Source organism: Macrosteles quadrilineatus, unplaced genomic scaffold (genome assembly GCF_028750875.1).
Source record: "Macrosteles quadrilineatus isolate MER2022 unplaced genomic scaffold, UCM_ALF_1.0 Scaffold_3__2_contigs__length_128488019, whole genome shotgun sequence".
In the NCBI taxonomy this organism is placed as follows: Eukaryota; Metazoa; Arthropoda; class Insecta; order Hemiptera; family Cicadellidae; genus Macrosteles; species Macrosteles quadrilineatus.
Window position 1 is genome coordinate 2,854,511 of NW_026542596.1, and position 19,488 is coordinate 2,873,998.

At 35.6% G+C, this 19,488-nt stretch overlaps 1 protein-coding gene across 1 annotated transcript in view; it reads left to right on the forward strand.

Annotated features, from left to right (window-relative positions):
* The window catches only part of LOC128988449 (paired box protein Pax-6-like), a 50,391-nt gene that overhangs the window by 16,521 nt on the left and 14,382 nt on the right, over positions 1–19,488 (forward strand). The window contains exons 2-3 of the mRNA XM_054409741.1: positions 9,887–10,039; positions 16,504–16,644. Coding sequence (XP_054265716.1) covers positions 9,887–10,039; positions 16,504–16,644 — 294 coding nt within the window. The remainder of the gene's footprint in view (positions 1–9,886; positions 10,040–16,503; positions 16,645–19,488) is intronic.

A 19,488-nucleotide genomic window follows, 5' to 3' on the forward strand; every position in this document is an offset into this window, starting at 1 on the left:
GAGTGCGTCTGCAGCCACTTAATGTTGCCCATGAAACTGATATTACGCCGTAGTAGTCTGAATGGGTTTTGGTCCGCGCTTTTGAATCCCGTGAATGAATGTGGTAACTGTTTAGTTTTGTTGTGACATTTGTGTTTTTATGTGGACTTGCGATGTTTCTAAAAGGGTAGTTTAGTAAATACAAGCTAGGTATTTAAAAAAAGTGTCATTCTATTTGCTGCCTTATAAAAAAAAAATCTCATATGGACAGTTGTAAAACAGTCCAATAATAGATTCGTATATTTAAAATATTAATACGTCTCATCTTAAACTTTTGTAATGTTAAGTTACGAATTGGAACACCATTACCGTCAAAGGCAAAACTACCTAACAGCATCTTTTGAACACAACCTCTCCTACCACAAGGTCTCCTGGTTATCCTCCCGGACGGAATCACTTCTGTAGGCTTCACACAGGTTTCGCAAGCCAAGGAAACCCTAGCCCTAGGTTGCGAGGCGTTGGTATTCAAGTAGACGCCATTTTCTACAGGGATACCGGTTTACACCGTCGCTCGGTGCGGTGGGTGCGTACACGAGTGTTGTGTGTGTGTGTTTGTGTGTGAATGTGAGTTTTTGTGGTACTACGCAAACCTGTGGTATTGTGGTCATTCCCAAGCAGTCTTGGATAAGCTAATCTACTAATACGGGTTCGCCTGTTCGCACCCCGCCCACTGGGTTTCAAATGACTCTGGACTCCTGTTCCCGAAGTATCCCTGGTCGTTCCCAGCCCTGTTTATTTATACAATGTGTCTGGCTCTGGCACCAAGGTAACTCAATCGAGTTAAGATTTTTCTGCCAACTATTTATTTTCAACGTTTGCGTCCTACGTAAAGCAAACTTTGGCTCGAGAAGTTTGATATAATGCTTAATGGGTATTTGAAAATGAAACACAAGGAAATTAGGGAATGATGAGATATGTTATGACTAAAGAGTAGGTAATGAGTCTGTACTATGATAAAATTACAGTTTAATGAAACTAGTTTTTATGAATAAAAAATATAACTTTTATAGAGCACCTATTCAATACATGCTATACAATAACATGACTAACAATTAAAATACTAATTATAAATAGATGTATGTCCAAAAGTAAAGCAAAAAAACATAATCGAGACAGTAATAGTAGGAATTGACATAGTTTCTTGAATGGATATATGTATCACATTTTGTGTAGTATTCCCAGTAAAAAAATTATGTACAACAAGTTACGTAAGTTCATCTTATGGATATCACTCCAAGAACATACCAACCATGAGGTCCACATGTCATAAAATATTACTTAAGTAGCCTTAATCTCAGTTGTATGTATTTGCACTTTAAGATACTAAGTATTCAAATTTCCATATAAAAAGATTTAACAAAACAGAGATTTCTGATCCATATTTTTAGCATAGTGTGATTAATCTCAGTCTGAAAAGTTCAAATTATTCAATTTCAGTGTTTTGCTATTGATTAAAATCATAGTAAAGTTTACTTATAAACATGATTGTTATTTAAAAGTTTGCACCAAAAGGTAATTGGAAACTCTAATAACGGCGTGTGAAAATAGTTAACAGTTTTGAAATCACTTAAGAAAATAGTTAGACATGAGGATCTTAACAAATTAATGTTCAGGAAGAATTTTGAGGAGATGAAATTAATTGAATTTAATATTTGAATCGAAATTGAATTTAATATTTAAATCTTAATGTTAATATTATCTCAGTATCCACATAGTTTTAAAATTGTATTATACAGCATCTTATTATTACTATGATCCATTTTATAATTTCAGCTACAATACATCAAAATTTAAAAAGAAAAACATCTAGCAAATGAAAACGATTCAATGTAGAGTGAATATCTTGTTGAAGCCTCCTACAAGCTATTTTCAGACAATGTTGTAGTTAATTGTTTCTCATGTGCATGTTTCGTATCCACTGCTCAGCTGTCTACAAGGCCGACGGTCACAAGCATTACCATCTTCTTGTCTACAACATTAGCAGCAGAAGCCTGGCTTGTTTGTATGGTTCGACTCTAACTAGGTATTTAACGCTTCATTCATAGGAAAGATGGCTTGACCCGTTGAATCTGGAACAAGGACTTGTATAATTTGCAGTATTTAAATTATACCCACTATACACTTACAACTAAAGAACCATAGTTTACAAACATAAATCTGTCGTAAGGTAAAATTTATTTTGAAATACAATATATTTCCCAATTGATAAATATTAGGGGTTTCCATATTTTAAATTCCTACTTAAAGTCAGTACACCACAATTAAAACATGTTATCTTAAACATTTTCAAACATTTACAGCAATAGGTCAGAACGAATGTCAAAAGGTAAGAACTGAAATCAAAAGGTTGTTTTGAAGGCCATATCGATCCTATGAAAAACTGCATAAAACTCACTTAACCCCTAAAAACCTTAGCAACCATTCAGTGACAACAAGTTTGTATTACCTTAAATTTTTGGTACTAGTATAAATCTTTCGTATGAGGTTTAAACTAAATGGATTCAGTTCGTCAATTGTATTAATAATACGTTAAATTTTTTATTTAACACTTTTTACATGATAAAGCCCTTACATGAACCCTTACATGAAGCCCTTTTTAGCCTTAGAATTTACTTATTTGCATAGTCCTCAAAATTTGTTGTGAATAAATAAATCTAAGTAAGGGGTTGACATTGCAAAAATGAACAGAACCGGCTGGTGTGCCATAAACCCTCTTGGCTTGAAATAAATAATAAAAAAACTAAATTGTACAACAAAACACAATACAACACAACACAATAAAACACAAATACAAAAACGACTGCTAAAACATCAATGTTAGGACGAGAAGGATACATAAAACATCCCTATAGTTACCCTTAGTCGGAAACGTCTCGATCAAGTTTGATAAACGTTGAATATGCTGTGATGGACTCCACCGCAATGTTTTAAAGTCCAATTCTGAATACTAACCATATCAAAACGATACACTTTTCACAGTGGGGCAGAACAATTCTCGAAAGCCTGAAAGAGTAAATAGTTCTGCCGTTAGCGATGTCCCTTATTCGACATGGGTTAATCTTCCACAAATGCAATCACATATCGTAGCGGTCCAGGTCGGCGACACTGTTGTCAGCTTGTCACAGCATTTCCATCGCATTATGCCGTCAATCAGTGGTCCGCTATGTATTGGTGTCGCGGATGTCACAGGGTCGTCGCGTGTGACGGAGCGATGGAGCTTTCCCTCCAAATCTGGGAGAAATGGCGCGAAGTGGGAGGAAAGTGGACTAGCGGTGGCGATTGATGGGATGTTTACAGAGATGAGATTTGCACATATTGCGCATTTCAATAGGATCAGACACTTGTTTCGAAGTGAGATGAATAACCTTTTACCTTTTAAACATTAATTTTGTGTTTTTGTTGTTATGAAAGACAGTTATTGGGTAAATAAAACCACGAATTCACTATGAATAATTAAAATTGTTGACTTTAGATCCTTTACATAAAGATTTAACTATCTAAGATTTTTTTTGAATTGTCTCCTCGATGTTCCCAACAATTCCAAAAGAAAACAATATGGTGTAACAGAAATAAACAACCCAATTACCTATAACATACACTTTACCTTCCTTAATCTAACATATATGTTATGTAAACTGTAGAAACGACACCTCAATCCTAAAAACAGTGAAGTAGGACGGGTGGAAAAGAAATGATACAGAAAAAACCCATAATGTATTAAGTATATAAATAAATATAAATATAGGTAGGTAGAAGATTGTGTGGGAGCTATATTTGTAATGGTAGGTTTTTAAGGGAGAATATTACACATTTTTTCCAACACGATTAGTAAAAGCCAAGTTATATAGACATTTCTGAATGTTTTGGGTACTTCCTCACCTGAAGACGAGATAGGATCCAAAATCCTTTAACGTTGTGAATATTTGTAGTTTCTCGTTTTTACTGATACTGAAAGAAAATGTACGTAACAATTTCCCACATACAAAAATTGTTTCCGTTGCAAAACTACAAAATATATAAAATACGAGTATTCGCGATAATGCATCCTCCTTAAAAGCATCTATCACGAATACTAGAAAAATACCGGTATGTTTTTTTTTGTTGTTTTCAACATAAACAAAATAAAGTTTTTGGCCCTAAAGTAAACAAAACCCCTATACTAATAGCATTAATTAGCATATGGTTTGCTTACTTTCGGGCCAAAACGTCATTTCTTTATTTTTATGATCCATACCGGCGGCATCTATAAAACATTTTTTGGTTTCGTCTCATCGAATCACACCGCTCCTTTGCTTTAATTATGCTCAAGCAAACACTATTTTACAAACAATAACTGTTTGTCAACGATGAAATCTATGGAAAGTACATAAGGATTAACTGTTTGTGCAGAAGCTAAAGATATTCAAGTGTAATGAGATTAGTTAAGATTTATGGGCCACTAGAAGTTGTATTGCAGTTGTTGTAGCTATAGTATATAATGATGGCAGTACCAAAATAATGTAATAATAACAAATAGATAAATAACAAGCAAAGTATAGCAACGAATGGTTAATTTTGTACCAATACTTAAAATGATTCAATTGCATTGTTTAGGTCATAAAACAAATCAATCCTGGAAAAAATACACTGTCGAAAGGTGTTGTTTTGATTCTTTAAAACATGTCTACATGCATGGATTAATTGTTACAGATTTGGATTCAACTTAGTTGTGTTCAAAACCAAGTTTTAAGTTGTTTATCAACATTTCAGTTTAAGAGTTAAACGAAAAACTAACTATTACTGAACAGAGCTTAGCCTAAGTTTTTTCATAAAATTAATATATTCCCAACAATTAAAATGAAATTAACGGAGGCGTTTCTTAGATAACTGAGCAAGCATAAATACATACAAAACCTACTCGTATCAGCGTATAAGATTGTATTGCCCTCATGTATTATCGATTGTAAAAATGGTGTTTACCGTATGATAAATAAATAAATAAATAAATAAGATAACTTATGACTCGCGTGATAGGCAAATACATTTTTCATGAGAAATAACCACAAAACCATCCTTTTTCAATTTAATATTCTACTCATTAGATTTCACAAGATATGTTTGGCGACAAAATTCACCAATCACAATCCCCCACAGCAGCCTCCACTATACAGTCACCCCAGACCGGGTATAGAAGCATTGACCTTCTAGGCTATGCGGATGCGATCACAATAGCATAAAAGCCATTACATAAAATAAGCCACTGATTATATCGATATGGCTCGATGATCGATTCGACTCGACCCGTATATCGATATCATGATTATTGTGAATTTCGATGTGAATTTCTGGTCGCTCTCTTTCTCCTCTCGTAATTCTGATTCGCCCTGGTGTTTAGTGGTATTGTACCCATGAAGCCGCGATTGTCATCTTTCTCGCTGTAGCTGCTCCGAGGCAGCAAGACCCGTTGTGTGTGTTTCATTGTATTTGTTTCATTTCTCCTAATTGTGTACGCAATATTGGTGGCTATTGGCATAAATAGGCACAACAAACATTATTAGTTGTTAAAATATCGGTAGGTGTTGACATGCATTATTGGTTATTGAAGTACATCGATTATTGTTGAACAAGATGCATTATCGGTTTATTTTACAAAACTTTTAATAAAGACATCCTTGCACTTAAAAACACATGTAATTGCTTGGAAACCCCTAGCAATATTTGACAAAGAATTAATCTATCTTTTCCGTTTCGTGACTTCGACAAAATATCTCCTTTATAGCTTTATATTTTAGCAAAGAAATTACTCGTGATCTTATATATTAAAACGTGACAGGGGTTTTTTTAGTAGCTACTGTACTCAAAGCCAGTGTTTGTCAATCGGCCACCAAGCTGTAAACTAGCTGTTCTGAATCATATTCAGTTTTAATTGACTACTCGATTCCCGTACGTAGGGCGGGCCAACAGCTCGTTGTTATAACAATATTGTGTCTATCCCACAAAGTAGTACATACAGTATATTGTTCGGCAAGAACTAACTGTTCTCATTACTATCACAGAAGTGGCATGTTTGGTAGGTTACACTATAACTAACCCTCTTTCAGTCCTACCACTGCACCCCTGCATTTCACCAAACCATACAAGATGATGTTGTGGCAGCCACTACATATCGAGGGACCTCTACACCATCATTGTGCCCCATACTGACCAGCCATATTAGGGTTTTAGATGAAAATAATTCTCTAAGGGGTGAAACTTTGCATATGTGTAGTACTAGTACCCTCTAACAAAATATCTCACATCATTTTGTTTGATACATTTTATATATAAACCTTGTTGTTTAAGGATTTCCTTCTAGCAGGGCCGCTACAATGAAATATTTGTTTGAAAAAATTAAACTGGCTGAAATTAAACAAAACTAATGTTTTTTTTTATTAATTTCAATTTTCTCAATAACCGTTAGAGATAGGGCAAATATGTAAAAGAGTAAAAGATATATTTTTGTGTTTTCTTTAACACGAATTTGCACAAGATTTCAGTATTTCCAACAGTTAGTGAAATATTAAAAGTGAATGTGGGCATTTTCCAAGATGGTGGCCGTAGCAAAGCATGCACGAATGTTGATTTTTGATATGTTGTTACTGGGTACTAAATAGTACTACAAATGTGCAAGGTTTCACCAATTAGGGAATTATTTCCAGGTTGTGGGGTATTTCCCCCCTAAAATGACTGGACTATCTATACTAATCACCATATCGACCTCAAACCTTACATTTAACCCATGCTATGACACCCCGTACAACACGTTTCTGCCATAACTACCCTTACATACCATCACTACATCTCACTAAAGTGCTCCGCCAAACACCATAGCGACCCCTGTAACCTCCATGTCGTCGCCTGGACTAACGGCGCGATGAACATTACCCGTTCGCTATTCAGAGGACCAATTTGTTTCGTCACAGCTCGGTATGCAGACGACTCTTCTATTGGCCATGTATAACGCGAATCGAGTTTCAATTATGGTCTTGGCTGACGCCCCGTCGTGCCCCCCGTCGTCCGAGTCTAAACTACAGCCACTTGTTTTTGTGCCTGCTTTTGTAACCGCTAAACGAGGGGTAACTCCCATAATGATGCGTCAATTCCTGAAAGGAAGTAGCGGGACAGACGGTGAAGTTTTGATTTCTCCTTTTGTTTATGGGAAGAATAGGTGTGATTGTGATCGCATCCTGCGGTTCGAATGAGAATTTGATTTTTGAGTTAGAATGGGAAGCTGTGCAGTTCTGGAGAATTTTAAAGTTAAAAAATAATGGTGGAAACTCAGATTAAAATATTTTTGAATCAGTTACAAACTTGCGTGATTAAATATACAAAGAAACTGTGAGACAAGGTCGTTGATTAAAAGTTAAATCAGACTTTTTGTTGGTAAAAAATGGGTCTAGCTGGCCTTGAAATTGGGTTTCCATGATATTTAGTTCTAGCATCTACTATTGGATACTGAAGTTGACTTCCTATCTATATGGAACAGCTGTAGCCAATAAAAAAAAGAACGTAGTTGTGTGAGCCAGTCACAGAATGCACTACTGTCTAAAATTCTATTTTATACCTTATTTTTTGTTGCTGACCAGGTTGATGGGTCATGGCAGTTGCTATAACCCATCATAAGTAATTCCCTAAGTTTGACTTGGTAAAAAAGTTTGTGTGTTTGACAGAATTTAGATCAGCGCAATATGTAGGTGGCTCACATAAACTAATTTATAAAAAAATCTGGCATAAAATTTAACATGGGGATGGAATTTTTAAAGGTTCTAGCGAAAGAAACAGCTGGTCCAAGTATCAAACACAAAGCTACAAAGTTTATCTCACACCATTCAACAGCAAACACTCGGTGCGTCGCCTTTTAAATAAAGTGATTTATTAAGATTTTCTTACTAATTCCCGTGGCTCCTAGTTCGAGCAGTTTTGTTAATGCAGAACTATCAACTTAAGTTTCCAGGAAGGGCTGTCATCTTCTTACGGCTCTTTTCCTCGGTGTCCTACTATTTGCCACCAGTGTCGTTTGCCACCAGTGTCATTTGCCACCAGTAGGGTCAGTTCCTGGAATTCCCGCCGTGGCCGTTCCTATGACAACTCCTAGTTACAACTGTGAATTGTGAAAATTAATTTTACCATCTTGTTCGGCAAAAGAAAACGCACATTTTGAGTCCAAAATCACATAATCACAAGTTAAACAGTATAGGCCTATCTATGTTAAGGTATTTTAAGCTATTTGAATATTCCTTACATGGCCTAAGATTACATAAATAATACAGAAATAACATTTGGCACAGTATACAACGCATCAATGAGATTAAATCCCATTAAAATACTTAAAAAGACGGAGTTTCAGTGTTTAGTATTCTGCGAATATACAGGGTGAAGAACTTAAATGTACCACCTTTGCTATCTCAGAAACTATTCGATTTAGAGAAAACATTTTATGGGGAATTTCAACTACTATCTTATGACATTCAAAAATATGAATTCTCTTCCTTAAAGTCTGATATTTTCAATATTTAACTTAAAAATTTCTTATCGGACACCTTGTATTTTAAGACGATTTTAGACTGTAATTTTAAAAATGTTTTCAGTTTATCTTTTTTTATACGTAAAGGAATTACAGCGTGTAAAATTTAGATTAAAGTAGTTTTTTGTTACATTCAGCATGATATAGCTCCTAAACGAGTAAGTTTGGAGAAAAAGTGCAAAGAATAAATTATAAATGTTTTAAAATTGAATCTACATTCTAAAAAGATCATAGAATATATTGAAATTATTCCTTTGAGACGTTAGGTTCATGTAACAGTTATGGGATAAACAACAGACCTAAAAACTGTGTTTTGTTATAATAAGTTATCTTGATGTTCTTTGGAAAGAATCCTTCATATGTCGGTGTAAAATTCTGCCTGATAACTTCTTAAAAATAAGCAACTAAAACATTTATGTTAACCAAGTCCGTCTATCGTCTAAATTAATTTGTTGATTGAATGTAGTTTTATTTAGTACGTTATTAGTTTACATTTTTATTTAGCCGCTTTAGATATAGTTTGTATTGAAGATTCATTTAACTGTGATGTCATTCTTGTGCAATATGCATCTACTTATATATAATTCAACTTTGAAAAATCTTTGTACAACTATCTAGAGTTCTACTGGACCGATTTATTAATTAGTGGGTCATTGGAAAGCTTAATTCATGTAGATTTGCGAATAATTATGAACGTGTTTAGCGAATTAATAAATAAATAAATTAGACTAACACTTTGCAAAACTTGGTGAGAACAGCACTAACTATGTCGTAACACTACAAAACCACAGATAGGAATGAGCACAGATAGGAATGCGTAGGAATGAACAACAGATAGGATGTTTCCGTCATGTATTTCCCTACTCCTAGAGAGAGTGTTGAAATTTTTACCATAAAAATGTTGCAAGAGAGGGTGATAGTGTGAATTATAGGTATTCCTTGGTCCATCGGCCGGTGCCTAGAGGGGTGATGACCCACAGACTAGGGTTGGGGCTGATGACTCACCCAGCCAGGTATAAAGTGGTGGCAAATGACACAAATCCTAGAGTGGTGGCAAATGACACTGGTGGCAAATAACACATATTCCTTTTCCTCTCCTCCTGTTTCCTTTCTTTGTCTTATAATTTCTCTTCATCGTTGTCAATGAGAATCTCGGTCCAGTCTTTCTATTTCCATGTGACCCATCCACGGCCATTTTATTTTAATTTTTCCTGATTGGCCTGTTTTCCAATTTGTTTAAATAAGTCTCTCAATAAGTTCAAATTTGAAGTGTGTATTGTTACTAAGTCCATTTACTTCCCGCAGGTGGGACGCTCAGAGAACTATACGCTCTAGCAGCCAGTCAGCAGCCTCTAGCTTCACTGGTGTCTCAGCAGCAGCAGCGACTGCTGGAACTCAGCAGATTCAGACATTATGATCTTCTCAGCCATCAGCAAGGCGCTGTTACCAAGCTGCTAGGTATGTTCTATAATTTTATATGAATAGCACAGTTATTCCCACCACTAGTTGTTCCCATTAGTTGTTCCCACCACGTTGTAAGTAGGCCTATTTTGGATTTACTCAGTCCCCGAAGGAAGTTTTGACTCCGGAATTTGAGTAAATCAGATTACCCACAACCCTTTCTGGGAATTTGATGCGGCCAATGTCCGAATAAAACGCTCATTCCGCGACGCGGGTATTTTACAGTTATTTATTAATTCAGTTTACACTTAAGTATTAACTGTCTACAACACAGAGTGCGTCCAAATGTTGGACATTGTCCGAATTCGGAGTTTGGGAAACCCATAAAATACAATATATATAAATTTTAGTTTTATTGCTAATACAAGTATTCATTTCAAGTTTGTTATTATTACTAGTGACTTTTTATTAAAATGTATTTGTTATTATTAAAATAGCTACTTTAAAACAGTAACGCAGGTATTGCATACATTAGTTTCACTGCAGCACAAAAAATGTTTTCAGAAGGCAACGAAACCATCAAATGTTAAAGAAGGCAAATAAAACATGAACGGATTTCGTTAAGTTTTCATCCATAAAACAGATCAGAAAGTAGAACATGGATGGTGCTGCTGTGCTATGGTATGGGTACCAATGGAAATGAACACATACTTGTGACAATGCCTACATCACCTAGGTGCCTGAACAGTGAACAACGAACAGTTTCACCGCGCTAAACTGTTGCCTTGTTACTTGTGCGACAATGGCAGCTCCGGACAATGCTGCTGATGAAACCCACTGAATATGTAACGAGTATGAAAATGATAAGCCTTTCACCAAACAAAAGGCGCCCTAGGCTCGGTTTCACGGCGAAACAACAACAATATCATGATCGGCGCCTCGTCAAATGTCAGATGACACGGTGCCTCTGGGCTTACGCTTACCTTGTAAAACAGCCACTAAAATACAGCATGTCACGCTTGGAATGTAAAGGCGAGTATTACACTAGCAGGGTGACATTGTTAATATTTATAGGGAAAAGTTGTGTAATGAGTATTCAGTCATATACTGTTCCTGGCTGATTTTTTAACGTTTCCAGTACTCAACCACACAAAAAAGTGTCTAAGAAACTAATTCGACACACATATTTTATTGAGTATTCTTCAATCGTTAAACAACACGATCTAGTACTGATTCAAACGTTTGAACCTGCATCGTACCACTTGCACATATTACGTTTAAAACTTCCCCATTCACACAAGAAATTTAGTCGAAATAAAACTGTGATCATTTTGTAGAAAGTTGTGAACAAGAAACGATGGGAAAGATGTGGTAAAATCAAATGTTGCAAACTCGTTGTCAATATAAATATATTCTGGCAATACGCTTTTTTGTCCTTTTTAAGTCGGGAAAGATATGGTCAAAGTGTTGCTGTGAATACTTTATTTTTTTATTTTTCGAAATTATGATAATCTCAATCAATAGAACTCACGAGTATTTTTCTAGTATTCGTGATAGATCTAAAAAAAACCTTTCCGGTAGCAAATGTTTTACTCAGCTGTAAAATTACCTTACACCTGTGCCACCGCGTTGACAGACAAAGCTCAGCGAACAAATGCGATTACGACCGAAGCTCACGCTACAACACAATCCTGTTAGGCACTAGTTAGGTTTCTGTCCTCTCCATGCCTCTGTTGTGTAGTTCAGTAATAACAATGTGCAATAATGATGATACAGTGGACAATTTGACAGCAAGTTAACGTTTGTTGTGGTGTTCAGTAGTGCATCTACGACAGATAACGACCAGAATAATTATGTAGGAACTATTATGTTACTTAGAAAACGGTAGAATAATCCTTTTTCACACGTTTTATGAGATTTCATCCACTGGACCACTGGTCTTTTGAAAATATATTGTCGTTTTATCCAAAGACGAAATCCATTAGCACTAAGCTACTTATATCACTATCACATCATCTGGGAAAATGTATGGAATCTCTATGAAACATCCACTCGCTTGTGTTGAACCAACAACATACATATTTGAAGGTGAGCACTGTAACCACTCCGTTGTAGACAATCGTTACACCTACAGTCTGAGATAGATAGCAATGCAGTGAGTACCTTGGAGAGTAGTGGCCATCTTGGATTAATTTCAAAAAGCTGCTGAAAAGTTATTTATCATACTAAAATATTTTTTCCCAGATACAAAAGTGATTGTAGTTTAAATTAGTGATGGTCAAAACCAGAAATTTCGAATCTCAAAACCGAAACTGAAACTTTAAAAAATCGAATCCCGAATCTCGAATCTCAAAACGTAAACGCGAAACTTTTTTACTTAGCTGGTTACAAAAAATACACATAATCATAAAATGTTAAGTATGCAATCAAAACTGAAAGAGATCGACTCCTCCTGGCCGTGACATAACATAAATATGTGAATGTGACTGATAATCTTAAAACCCAATACAACATAATTTTTCATAAACTACAAATAAAAAAAATAAATTAAACTTCTAACGCCATAACATAAACATGACATGAATATTAGAATAATTAGAACATTTAGTGGTCAATATTTCTTTGTGTAGTAAATATTGATGTGAAACTGAATTGTACTAGTTATAGTATTTAAGATACCTTTTGAAGTTCAGAAAAAAAATTACTTGTTTGATTACTGTTAATGGTGATGTTTGCTCTGTTGCTACCAGCTTGTTTGGAAACAGTGTTAAAAACAATAACAATGGCACAAAAAAATGTCAGCAGTTTCAAAAATAAAACTGCCAAAATCTTCAATTTCGAAACTTTTGAATCTCGAAACTTGGTGATCGAATCTCGAAACCGAAACTTTTCCTAAGTTTTGATGGTTTTGAGATTTGAGATTTGGTTTGAACACATCCCTAGTTTAAATATCCAGGGCACTGTGGGATTAAAAATTTTCTTTTCCTACTTTAACAAGATTGCTTTAAATATACAACTTTACCGGTTGTGACGTATTGTTCAATAGAATATACCGACAGTATACTCGTATAAAAAACACAGTTAAGTTTTTTCCATTATAAGTTATGTTAATCTGCAGTTGAAAACAGTAGTAATAACAACATAAACAGTATGAGAACAATATTTTGTGGATCAAACTAATCCTAAGCGATTATACAATTTCTAACGAAACAAACACCTTTCCAGATAGTACTTCAAAAGATTTCCCAAAATTTTTGTATTTATACACGAGCGACTCCATTTGATATAGGTATATATACAATATAGGTCTATTGCATTTTCATATAGTGTATGTTTCAACAATATATAAAAAAAACAAACTGCCCCACAACTGAAATAATTCAAACAAATAGTTTTTTAAAATACGAATATTTTGTGACCAATTTCGAACAAATCACAAAAAAACTTCTTCCAACCCTTTCTGACCATCATTACAAACCCACACCAACCACAATTACACAGCCCTTCTGTGCGTGACATCAAATTAAAAATGGCCGCCACCCTCCTGCGTGACTCAGGAAAGTGAATATCGAATTAGACTGGTCAAACTTGCGTCGCAGTGCGTAACACGACGCCATGACGACGGACAATGGGCGAGGTGCTAGAATCATGCCAACAATGCCATAACATGCCATAAACCATGCCAGTGCACGCTTCTGGCATTTCACGCGTTCAGTGTTGTCACTGGCTTTGAACTGCGACCACTTGCAAATCATCAGGTCATTTTAGTCTATGAAGCTTTTTGTATAAAATAATATCAAACTTGAAGGGGAAGCAGTTACGATTCCTCAAACCCAACCCTTTGAATTTATTTGTAAATTTGCTTTGTTAGAAGGTCAAAATTTCATATATTAAATTTTAAAAAATGGCACTTACTATGATCATTAAACTATGCATCTATCCTTTGTGATCGTTCTATGGATTACATGGAGAAGGAATAGTGGATCATTCTGTACCTCGTTGGATTCCTAGGAATTTCTTAAGTAACTATACAATTGTCTCGATACACGGTAAGTGATTGGTTTATTTAAAAAGTGTAAGTGTAGATTTCTCAACCTATTGTAACACTTGTGTTCCTGTTTGAAAGCGTGTTTCTTCTTCGTGTTATTCTTGTGTCGACTGAATCTGTTCTCTTATTTGAAATTTAGTTTTATGGCCTAGGATTAATTTGACTATAATACCTAAGCGAGAATCTTGTTAACTAAACAAGAAATAGGTATTCTTAGATACATTTTTTGTTGGTTGAAAATGATGAATTGGTTTAAATAGATTTAAAAGAATACTGTACATCCTAACGCACGCTTAATATGTCAGGTAGAGAAGAGACGTAATTTGAAATTCGTCTTCAACCATAAATTGATTAACTATATGTCAGCTTAGTTTTAAATGATCATTTTAGTGAGTAGTGAGAATATACACTGAAAAACACAATTCTTCTTACCCTCCAATTTGATCAGATGGTATTTATACAATTGTATGACACAAAACCGTCCTTCCAACACAATTATTCAGGAGAGTTTGATCAATCTCTGGTATTCCATATGTTGCCGTAATAGTTTATAGGCAACTGTTAACACAAGTAATCTTTACATCTTTAACATTCGAGAAATATTCGTTTCACTAACGTTAGTAACTGTACTTATTGTAACGTTTTCTAGGCATTTCTTTTCCTATGTACTATTAGCAGTAAGTCGTTTACATGCATTTAGTTGGGCATTCAGGTTTGGGCACCTGCAGTTCATTCCACACCAGGATTTGAAAAGGGAATAGTCAAACCCACGTTGTGTAAAAAAATAATCTGTTGTAATAACTATTTCACTTTCATATACACGCTATTTCTTCACTGTTTCTTCTTTTAATGACTTATTAACCACCAAACCAAAGTAACCGACAAAAGAACATCTGTATGCAGACCTACTTTAACGAGGTCAAACGACTCCACGCGAACTTTAAATTAGGCAGTTTGGCATGCAGCCCGACTGTCCGCAAAACTCGTAATACCAATAATTGAGTCATGCAGCCCGCAATCAGGCGTAAACAGTATAAAAGTTGCAAATCCAGCTGGTCCATGTTACGCGCACGAACTACATTTTCTTGTTGCATTATTGAGCTCGAGTACCGTGGACGACGTTTCGTGCGGGTTTGACCCGCCCTTCGCGGGGCTATTTCCCTTCGTCGGGGTGGACAGTGGACAGATGGCGTTTCATTGTACACTCGGGATCGTCTCCATAATTTGTCGTCTGATAATTGATTTCAACCGCGTTGCCTGCGGCCACACTTGTCGTGCTGGTCTCGTGACTGAGGAATACATTGTCAGTTGGACAGTGAGTGACCGCAGGCGCTTTGAAAACGAACTATTCTCATGTTACTGGAAATCGAGTGGAGAATCACTCTTGTATTTTTGATCATGTTTGAGTTGAAATAACCTCCAAAAGATTAATGAAACGTATCAACGTTTGCTGTGTATCATTGTAACCAAGTAACTTAATTGGCATGGTTCAACTATGGAAATAATAATTTCATCATTTATTTTACAAACTTTCCATTCTAACAAAATGCCAATGATGGAGAAGTATTTTTTACATAGACTGCATTTTGGTTATTTATGGCTCGCTAGGTGTTCACTGTTCAGTGGTAATACTTTGTTGACTCATGTGATCCTTTCTTTAACAATTTAATGTTAGCTCAATTTGGCTGGTACAAATACATGTACACGAGTTTCGATCGATAACCGTCATTCCAAGAGTTATCAACTAATGCATAGATCACATAATAAATATATTGTATGACTATTCATTATAGGAATATAACAAATCCAGATAGGTTTCCTCGCTCAATTACATTTATTTCTTGATGGGCTCCAAGTATTGCATCAGATCGTATCATTATCGCTTAAGAGTCTTCGTCAGTGGTAGCCATATTGGATTTTAGTCCTATAAGAGCAATGTTAACGGAAATTCTAAAAAACCTGTTGTGATAAAATAATGATTTAGGTGTTCAAATTAAGGTTTAGTGGTCCTATAGGGAGTGAGGTTTTTAGTATTGTCAATTTCCCTCCACTCAATAAGTTAATGATAATTAATTAAGCCTTGAATTAAATAATTTACTAAGCCAAAAACAAATATTTGAAATATCATTTCCTCATTCCCTAGTACTCTATGTTATAAACCTAATTATACATTTTCAAAACTATATCTTTATAAATAACACCGGCATGCTGCTTCAAATGATGGTATGTTCTGTCAAATTTAACATTGCTCTTATGGGACTAAAATCCAATATGGCTGCCACTGATGGAGACTCTTAACTCCATTAGTTATTTACAAGATTCGTACCCAGGCCTCCAATTACAGAAACGCCATTTTCTTTCTAACTATCAAAGAGAAGGCTCAAACTACTTGACACGTTTTTATAAACCAAATGTCAAATATGAAATTAGAATTGTTAAATGACAAAAACTTGACCACATTCTTGTTGTACAGGCACACTTCGCCCCCCGGGTCTGATCGGAGGCAGCAAGCCCAAGGTAGCCACACCCGCCGTAGTGTCCAAGATAGAGCAGTACAAGAGAGAGAATCCTACCATCTTCGCCTGGGAGATACGCGAGAGACTTATCTCAGAAGGTGAGTAAATACTCATATCTATATTGTTCATAAAGCCTCTACAACCTCTATACAATCGTAACGGTTTGACACGAATGTTTCTAAAGACTCGCAAATCTTTGCTGTCGTTATAAGTAAATGAGATCGGAAAAAAGATGTAACCGTTTGGTAGGCTACTCATTTTACTTTAAGTAGTATATCTTAAATACAGTAAGTATATCTTGAAGTACATCTTGAAGCATTTCTTAAAGAGACATAAATAATAAAATATCATTCCAAATAAGGTAAAGTAACTTCTTAAAATCAGGTACAGTATTGATGTTTAAGAGTCAAGATATTCTCGCGTATGATTCCCATTATTTTTGTTTTAACTAATCGACAACAAGGCTAATAGGAATATTAAATAGGATGTGTATGCAGAGGATGTAACTAACCCAACTGTTTACCGCAGATCATAAATGTACATTTGTGTTTATACATTAGTACCACTAGGCCTACTTATTGCGGCTAGCTTCCGTGGCTGGTCTGGTGATTTTTTTGTCAGTTGCAATAGTCATTACTGCAACAGACAAAAATTCAGAAACAGCAGAACTTTCCTTGCATAGGTGTCATACCTATGCAAGGAAAATTATAAATTGGAGAACTCCTTTCGCATCCATCATGCATCCCAATGAATGATTTAGACCACGTAACCCTAACACTGAAACCGACCCCAAAATGAAATACTTTTAACAAGAACCTCCTTCTTCGTCAACATCCTAATGAAGCTGTCACCCACTGAACTACCTTGGACCTCTTCACACCAACTATAATTATACTCGTCTACTCTTCCAAGCGTTATCTGTCCATCTCGACTCCGCATTTCGATTTACGATCTGGATCCACCTGCAGTTTTTCCCCGGGTCGCTGTCCTCAGATGAAACTGCCCTATAATCTATGGGTCCCAAAAACTGCAAGGTGCGCACCATTGAGCTTCGGGGCTTAATTTGAAAAAAGGAATTTGAATTTGAATCGATTGGCAGTCATCCTTTCCGATTACGTTCTGAGTTGATCGAAGATAAGTTTCGCTCATTAGCTCGGCAATCTGTTTTGAGTTATAGGCTCACTGAAATAAACCGGGATCGGTTTCTTATAGGTGAGTTGTGAAGTTGTTTTTGAGCTGCAACGCCGTCAAGGAATGGTAAAAGACTGATTTAACCTGTGCTAGAGGTATTTTAAACTTAATCTTTTCAATAATGGCCATAATTCTGCAAATTATTCTGCCATATCAGTTTGATCTGTGTGAACCATATTCGTTCATTAATGGCTCATCGATTACCACATGGTTTGAAAGAGTTTCATTTCAGATTAAAATTTCTTGTCGTCAGATTAGATAACGTATTATAGACAATTTCGAGGATTAAAAGATTAAGGTATTGAAAGTGATTTAGGCAATCACAATTAATATAAAATAGGCAATAGTTGTAAGTACCACATGCTTAATTCTTTAAAATATCCAATAAAGATTTCAACTTAATGCCAAAACTCGTTTAGCACATAGCTACGGACAAACATTAGGTTAGGACCCGTTATATCTAACCAATAAGTTGTAGTTTTATTTATTTGCTATGCTATAACACAGTGTACAAATGTTAAGCTACATCGAGCCAGAATATTCATATTAACACTAACATTTATTCTGCACCTGTGATTTTTCAAATAGCTGAATATGTAAGAGGAAATGGTTATACACTGATAAACAATTAGGCTTGTAACATTTGAAAATGAATTACATTTAGTCAGATGACAAAGTTATATTTTATTTTAATTTGTTCATCGCCATGTAAAGATTACCCAATATCATTTCTAGTTAAAAATAATCTTCTTTTAAAAATTATTCTTTGAGACGGTTTAGTAAAACGCTCAATCACCAGCCTAGACACAGACGCTTGTTAAATTCCTTAGAGATTACAAAGAGTGTTTTGTAGGCACAAGCCTTGTATTGATAGGTAATAAAGCCATTTATAAACAGGTAGAGGTTAGAGCGAGGCCCGCAGGAGCTTGTACATAATTATTATGAACTCCTTTTTACTTGACGTAACCAAGACTTTCGATTTAGTTTAACTTTCAAAAAATGGACCCTAATTTGTGTCAAAACTAGTATCAAACCTTCTTCTTTGCGTTTCCATCAATTCCACACGAGTATCGGTAACTGCGCCGTCGAACGTTGTTCGCTGTAGGCCTATAATTATTCCTGTATCTAGGGACACGCGTGGATAGTAGTAGTGTAGCAGTGTAGCACTATATAGCGACATGTAACGACAGTTCTCCCCTCACTTAGCCGGTGATTAGCGCTTATAACTTCATTACCGGCCTTCTGCATAATCACGAGTGCCTTGAGAAAGTACGGTGATAAATGTTGGAAACGTTGGCTGCCATCCAACCGCAGTTGCGGCAGCGGTGGAGAAAACAGAACCTTGTTGTGATACGTTAGTTAAGTTGTAGTTGTAGTCACAACGGCACAATGGTTATTCAAGCCTCCATAAATGTTATAATAGGAACCTCGCTAAGTCACAGAACGAAGAAAACTATATGTGTTCTCTATATCCTTGCGTGAAAGGATAAAGCTAAAATATACAATGAAGTAGGGTGGTTGTCTCAGCAGACGAGAAGTATATGCTCCTAGCGAGCAGGAGCTTCCCAAGACGTGGCGCTAGTCGCCACAGCCATATACACCTGGACCTCATTTTTTAATAACGATAACATTAAACACAAAATGTTAACATGTGAATGTATTTTTATTCTGCTTCCTAATAATAATGAAAATATATAAACTTGGCATAGCCAGGGAAATACAAAATAAATAACTAAAACTCATTCAAAAAG